General features: G+C 42.9%; 1 protein-coding gene across 1 annotated transcript in view; it reads right to left on the bottom strand.

Annotated features, from left to right (window-relative positions):
- Positions 1 to 237: 237 nt before the first annotated feature.
- Positions 238 to 7734, bottom strand: part of LOC137384426 (platelet endothelial cell adhesion molecule-like) — a 29560-nt gene continuing 22063 nt past the window's right edge. Inside the window, exon 6 of the mRNA XM_068058453.1 lies at positions 238 to 759. Within this exon, the coding sequence (XP_067914554.1) occupies positions 677 to 759 (83 nt within the window). The 3' untranslated portion in view covers positions 238 to 676. The remainder of the gene's footprint in view (positions 760 to 7734) is intronic.

The following is a 7734-nucleotide window of genomic DNA, read 5'->3' as shown; positions in this document are numbered from 1 at the left end:
CTAATATGCCAGACCTACTGTAATACAAAGGTGGTCACAACCTCCTGAAAGGTGTCATTCCTTACACAAGGTACATTGAAATGTACAATATTCTCTTTCATTTCTGTAATGTTTCGAAGGCATGTGCTGTATTATTGTCTAAAAGTAACATAAAGAATTACATTTTGACCAAATTTCTCCAAGCATCTCAAAAACTTCAATTTAATTTGTAAAATATATATCTAAACATTAGCATGAAAATGCCATGAGTTAAACATTATGATAAAATGGTTTTTGCTTAGTATTTGGAAAAAAGTCTCATAGCTGCAGCTGAACGTGCTGAGAAAATATCTACAAACTATTGCAGTAGTTTCACAGATACTGAAAGAATTTCTGTGGCCATGTCACAAAAGCAGGGTGCTCTCTTTGCCCTGTTGCATTCCTCTGGACATGAGTTTTTTTTATATTAGAAACTTGCCGTGCACCAGGTTTAACCAATCATGATCCCTGCAACAGCACATGATTTCCCACACCAGAAATTGGCAATCCTCCGAAGTACACACCCAGAGGATAGCTGCATGACGCTGATCTTCAAAATTCACTTAGCGTCAGTGGTGGGTGGTTCTTCCACAATCACATTTCCCACCAAACCTGTGCTCAGTTGACTAAATCAGACCGTTATCTCGTCTGAGCTTAGTTAGTTGGAGCAGATGGTGCTGACACTGAGGAGCAGTGTGGTAACTAAAATCCAGGCCACTGGTACTGCAACTTGGGAACAAGCTGTTTAAAGAAAACACACAGTAATTGGTATCTTGAACATACACTATTTGACAAGTGAAGCGCTCTGTTGTGATTTAATTGCAGAGAGAGTAAAACTATTTAATAAACTAAAATGAAATGTTGATTAAAGGACAAATCTGTTATATGTGTTGGCTAAGACAAAAGATAGAATATGCTACATAGAAATAAAGAACTTGTATTTAAATAGCACCTTTCCTGACCTCAGGATGTCCCACAGTGCATCACAGCCAATTAAGTACTTTTGAAGTTTAGTCTTTGTTGTAATCTTGGGACACATGGTGGAATATAGTATTGCTGAAGAGTTAGAGACACTTTATATTGAAAAATGTTTTTTGTGTCACCAGGACCATGTTGTTTTTAACTTATTTTGACTTTAAAATGAAATTGAATATACTTTTAATGTTAACAGTGCACCATTATATTTTGATTAGTATTCAAATGCCAGTAAATGAACCTCAGCACATAATCCATGTTCCCTGTGCAGAGAGTGATACAGGTCTGATACCATTACGAACGTTTTCTTTTTCAGTGGCTCAGTGTATGTTTGAATGTGTGAACGAGATGTTGCAAGTTACGCCTAACAAAGATTTCCACTGTGACCAGCCAGTGCTTTTTACTTTCCACTTTTATTATCTATATATTGTAAGTGTTGCTGTTTGTACTGTGGTAAATACTGACATGCTCTCTCGTCTTCTGCATTTCTTGAGCTTCCTGTGTGAGATGGTGTTAGTTTCTGCTTTTATTCTGCTAAACATCTGCAGTTTCTGATATGGGCTGCTTTTTTGCAACACTGCAGTTGGACATTGGCACCAAGAATTTTTTTTTAACTTTATTTCAAGAATCCTTTGAATTAATATTGTTTAGAATCATATAATGGCTACATTACAGGTGGAGGCCATTCTGCCCATTGTGTCCATGCCATCTCTGTTTCAGGAACAACCCAACTAGTCCTGCTTCCCCGCATTTCTCCCATAGCTGTGCAGATTTTTTCCCTTCAGATAAATTATCCAAATCCATTTAGAAAGCCATGATGGCATCTACCTCCACCACACTCTCAGGCAGTTCATTCCAGATCCTAACCACTCGCTGTGTAAAAAAGTATTTCCTCATTCACCTCTGATTCTTTTGCCAATCACATTAAATTAGTGTTCTGTGGTTCCTGGCCCTTCAGTCAATGGGAACAGTTTCTCTCTATCTATTCTGCCTGGACCCCTCATGATCTTGAACACCTCTATCAAATCTCCTCTCAACCTTCTCTTCTCTAAGGAGAACAGTCCCAGCTTCTCCAATCTATCTACGTAACTGAAGTTCCTCATCCCCAGAACCATTTTGTGAATCTTTTCTGCACCCTCTCCAATGCCTTCACACCCTTCCTAAAATGTGTTGCCCCAAATTGGACACAATACTCCTGTTGTCGCTGAACCAGTGTTTTATAAAGGTTCACCATAACTTGCTTGCTTTTGTACTCTATGCCTCTATTTGTAAAGCCCAGGATCCCATATGCCTTATTAACTGCTTTCTCAACCTGCCCTGCCATCTTCGATTTGTGTACATATACCCCCAGGTCCCTTTGCTTCTGCACCCCCTTTAGAATTGTACCCTTTATTTTATATTGTCTTTCCTCATTCTTCCTACCAAAATGTATCATTTCATACTCCACTGTATTAAATTTAATCTACCATATGTCTGCCCATTCCACCAGCCTATCTGTGTCCTCTTGAACTCTATCACTATCCTCCTCACAGTTAATAATACTTCCAAGTTTTGTGTCATCCGCAAATTTTGAAATTGTGCCCCATACACCCAAGTCTAGGTCATTAATATAGATCAAGAAAAGCAGTGGGCCTAATACCACCCTGGAAACCCCCATTATACACCTTCCTCCAGTCCAAACAACGATTGTTCACCACTATTGCGACACCGACCACTCCCTGGTGTGCAGCAAGGTTAGACTCAGACCAAAGAAGTTGCATCATTCCAAGCAGAAGGGCCACCCGCACATCAACACGAGCAGAATTTCTCACCCACAGCTGTTACAAAAATTTCTAAATTCACTTGTAACAGCCCTTCAAAACACTCCCACAGGGGATGCTGAGACCAAGTGGGCCCACATCAGAGATGCCATCTATGAGTCAGCTTTGACCACCTACGGCAAAAGTGCGAAGAGAAATGCAGACTGGTTTCAATCTCATAATGAAGAGCTGGAACCTGTCATAGCCGCTAAGCGCATTGCACTTTTGAACTACAAGAAAGCCCCCAGCGATTTAACATCCGCAGCACTTAAAGCAGCCAGAAGTACTGCACAAAGAACAGCTAGGCGTTGCGCAAACGACTACTGGCAACACCTATGCAGTCATATTCAGCTGGCCTCAGACACCGGAAACATCAGAGGAATGTATGATGGCATGAAGAGAGCTCTTGGGCCAACCATCAAGAAGATCACCCCCCTCAAATCTAAATCGGGGGACATAATCACTGACCAACGCAAACAGATGGACCGCTGGGTTGAGCACTACCTAGAACTGTACTCCAGGGAGAATGCTGTCACTGAGACTGCCCTCAATGCAGCCCAGCCTCTACCAGTCATGGATGAGCTGGACATACAGCCAACCAAATCGGAACTCAGTGATGCCATTGATTCCCTAGCCAGCGGAAAAGCCCCTGGGAAGGACAGCATTACCCCTGAAATAATCAAGAGTGCCAAGCCTGCTATACTCTCAGCACTACATGAACTGCTATGCCTGTGCTGGGACGAGGGAGCAGTACCCCAGGACATGCGCGATGCCAACATCATCACCCTCTATAAAAACAAAGGTGACCGCGGTGACTGTAACAACTACCGTGGAATCTCCCTGCTCAGCATAGTGGGGAAAGTCTTTGCTCGAGTCGCTCTGAACAGGCTCCAGAAGCTGGCCGAGCGCGTCTACCCTGAGGCACAGTGTGGCTTTCGTGCAGAGAGATCGACTATTGACATGCTGTTCTCCCTTCGTCAGATACAGGAGAAATGCCGTGAACAACAGATGCCCCTCTACATTGCTTTCATTGATCTCACCAAAGCCTTTGACCTCGTCAGCAGACGTGGTCTCTTCAGATTACTAGAAAAGATCGGATGTCCACCAAAGCTACTAAGTATCATCACCTCATTCCATGACAATATGAAAGGCACAATTCAACATGGTGGCTCCTCATCAGAGCCCTTTCCTATCCTGAGTGGTGTGAAACAGGGCTGTGTTCTCGCACCCACACTTTTTGGGATTTTCTTCTCCCTGCTGCTTTCACATGCGTTCAAATCCTCTGAAGAAGGAATTTTCCTCCACACAAGATCAGGGGGCAGGTTGTTCAACCTTGCCCGTCTAAGAGCGAAGTCCAAAGTACGGAAAGTCCTCATCAGAGAACTCCTCTTTGCTGACGATGCTGCTTTAACATCTCACACTGAAGAATGCCTGCAGAGTCTCATCGACAGGTTTGCGTCTGCCTGCAATGAATTTGGCCTAACCATCAGCCTCAAGAAAACGAACATCATGGGGCAGGATGTCAGAAATGCTCCATCCATCAATATTGGCGACCACGCTCTGGAAGTGGTTCAAGAGTTCACCTACCTAGGCTCAACTATCACCAGTAACCTGTCTCTAGATGCAGAAATCAACAAGCGCATGGGTAAGGCTTCCACTGCTATGTTCAGACTGGCCAAGAGAGTGTGGGAAAATGGTGCACTGACACGGAACACAAAAGTCCGAGTGTATCAGGCCTGTGTCCTCAGCACCTTGCTCTACGGCAGCGAGGCCTGGACAACGTATGCCAGCCAAGAGCGACGTCTCAATTCATTCCATCTTCGCTGCCTTCGGTGAATACTTGGCATCAGGTGGCAGGACTATATCTCCAACACAGAAGTCCTTGAAGCGGCCAACATCCCCAGCTTATACACACTACTGAGTCAGCGGCGCTTGAGATGGCTTGGCCATGTGAGCCGCATGGAAGATGGCAGGATCCCCAAAGACACATTGTACAGCGAGCTCGCCACTGGTATCAGACCCACCGGCCGTCCATGTCTCCGTTATAAAGACGTCTGCAAACGCGACATGAAATCGTGTGACATTGATCACAAGTCGTGGGAGTCAGTTGCCAGCATTCGCCAGAGCTGGCGGGCAGCCATAAAGACAGGGCTAAATTGTGGCGAGTCGAAGAGACTTAGTAGTTGGCAGGAAAAAAGACAGAGGCGCAAGGGGAGAGCCAACTGTGCAACAGCCCCAACAAACAAATTTCTCTGCAGCACCTGTGGAAGAGCCTGTTACTCCAGAATTGGCCTTTATAGCCACTCCAGGCGCTGCTTCACAAACCACTGACCACCTCCAGGCGCGTATCCATTGTCTCTCGAGATAAGGAGGCCCAAAAGAACTCTCTGTTTCCTGTCATTCAGCCAACTTCGTATCCATGCTGTCATTGTCCCTTTTATTCCATGGGCTTCAAGCTGACAAGCCTGTTATGTGGCACTTCATCAGATACCTTTTGGAAGTCCATGTACACCACATCAACCGCATTACCCTCATCAACCCTCTCTGTTACTTCATCAAAAAACTCAATAAAATTAGTTAAACACGATTTTCCTTTAACAAATCCGTGCTGGCTTTCTTTAATTAATCCACATTTGACCAAATGACTGTTAATTTTCTCCTAGATTATTCTTTCTAAAAGCTTTCCCACCACCGAGGTTACATACTTTTTTGAACCAGGGTGTAACATTTGCAATTCTCCAGTCCTCTGGCAACACCCCTATCTGAGGAGGATTGGAAGATTATGGCCAGTGCCTCTGAAATTTCCATCCTTACTTCCTGCAGTATCCTCAGATGCAACTGATCCGGTCCTGATGACTTATCAACTTTAAGTACAGCCAGCCTTTCTAATATCGCCTCTTTCTCAATTTTTAGCCCATCCCGTGAGTCAACTACCTCCTCTTTCACTACAACTTTGGCAGCATCTGCTTCCGTGGTTAAGACAGATGCAAAGTAATCACCGAGTAGCTTGGCCATGACCTCTGCCTGCATGCGTGGATCCTTTTTTCGGTCCGTAATCGGGCCTACTCCTCCTTTAACCACCCTTTTACTATATATATGCCTATAGAAGATTTTGGATTCTCTTTTATGTTTGCTGCTCTTATTTCTTTCTTCACTTCTCCTCTGAACTTTCTATATTCAGCTTGGTTCTCACTGTATTATCAACCTGACATCCATCATAGTCACCCTTTTTCAGCTTCATCTTACTCTCTATCTCTTTCATCTTCCAGGGAGCTCTGGCTTTGTTTGACCTATTTTTCCCCCTCATGGGAATATATCACGACTGTACCCAAATTATCTCCTCTTTAAGGGCAGCCGATTGTTCAGTTAGTTTTGCCTGCCAATCTTTGATTCCAATTTACCTGGGTCAGATCTGTTCTCACCCAATTGAAATTATCCCTCCTCCAAATAATTATTTTTTTACTCTGGATCCATCCTTGTCCTTTTCCATAGCTAACCGAAACCTTGTGATACTATGGTCACTGTCCCCTAAGTGTTCTTCTTCTGACATTTGATCCACGTGTCCCATCACATTCCCCAGAAACAGATCCAGCATTGCCTCCTCGCTCATTGAACTGGAAACATACTGATGTAGAAAATTCTCCTGAACACATTCTAGAAAGCCTTCTCCCTCTGTTCTTTACACTATTACTATCCCATTCTATATTAGGATAATTAAAGTCCCCCATTATAATGACTCTATAGTTTTTGCACCTCTCAGTAATTTCCTTGCAAATTTGTTCCTCTGTATTTTTCCCACTAGTTGGTGGCCCATGGAATACATCCAGTCATGGTACTTCTATTGTTTCTTAGCTCCAACCAAATATTGCTTTTCATAGAATCATGCATGACAAAAGGAGGCTATTCAGTTTATCGTGTCTTTGCCAGCTCTTTGAAAAAGTTATTGAGTTAGTCCCACTCCCCTGCTCTTTCTCCACACCCCTGCAAATTTCTCCTTTTCAAGTATATACCCAATTCCTTTTTAAAAGTTACTATCAAATCTGCTTCCACCACCATTTCGGGCAATGCATTCCAGAATGTCAGAACTTGTTGTGTAAAAACAAAAATTCTCCTCATTTCCCCCTTGGATTTTTTGCCAATTGTCTTAAATCTGTGTCCTCTGACCTTCCTGCCTGTAGAAACAGTTTCTCCCTATCTACATCATCAAAACTCCTCAAATTTGAAGACATCTGTTATATCTCACCTTATCCTGGTCTGCTCCAATGAGAACAATGCCAGCTTCTATAGTCCCTCCACATAAATGAAGTCCCTCATCTCTGGTAAATCTCCTCTTCACTCTCTCCAAGGTCTTGACATTCTTCCTAAAGTGTGGTGCCCAGATCTGGACACAGCCCTCTAGCTAACGCTTAACCAATGATTTATAAAGGCTTACCATAATTTTCTTGCTTCCGTACTCTATACCTCTATTTATAAAACCAAGCATCCTGTATGTTTTTTTGACAGACTTCTCAACTTGACCTACCACCTTCAAAGACTTGTGTACATACACCCCCAGATATCTCAGTACCTGCTCCTTTAAATAAAGAATGGTGCACGTACGCCCCTCGATATCTCCGTACCTGCACCCTTTAAAATTGTACAATTTCATTTATATTGCCTCTCATTTTTCCTTTCAAAATGCATCACTTCATATTGCACTGCATTAAATTTCATCTGTCGTGTGTCTGCTCATTGTTTCAGTCTTTCTACGTCCTCCTGAACCTTTGCTACTTTCATTCTCACTTTTTACTACATTTTCAAGCTCTGTATCATTTTCCAACTTTGAAATTATGCTTCTATACCCAGCATGTGTTTTACATGTATTTTAGAATGCTAAAGATAAAAAAAAAAAATCCCCTGAATGGGTTTGGCAAGCACAAATGGTGGAATAATAATTTTGGAA

Source organism: Heterodontus francisci, chromosome 26 (assembly GCF_036365525.1).
Source record: "Heterodontus francisci isolate sHetFra1 chromosome 26, sHetFra1.hap1, whole genome shotgun sequence".
In the NCBI taxonomy this organism is placed as follows: domain Eukaryota; kingdom Metazoa; phylum Chordata; class Chondrichthyes; order Heterodontiformes; family Heterodontidae; genus Heterodontus; species Heterodontus francisci.
The sequence above is the reverse complement of the archived record's forward strand: the minus strand, read 5'-3'. Positions and strand labels throughout refer to the sequence as shown.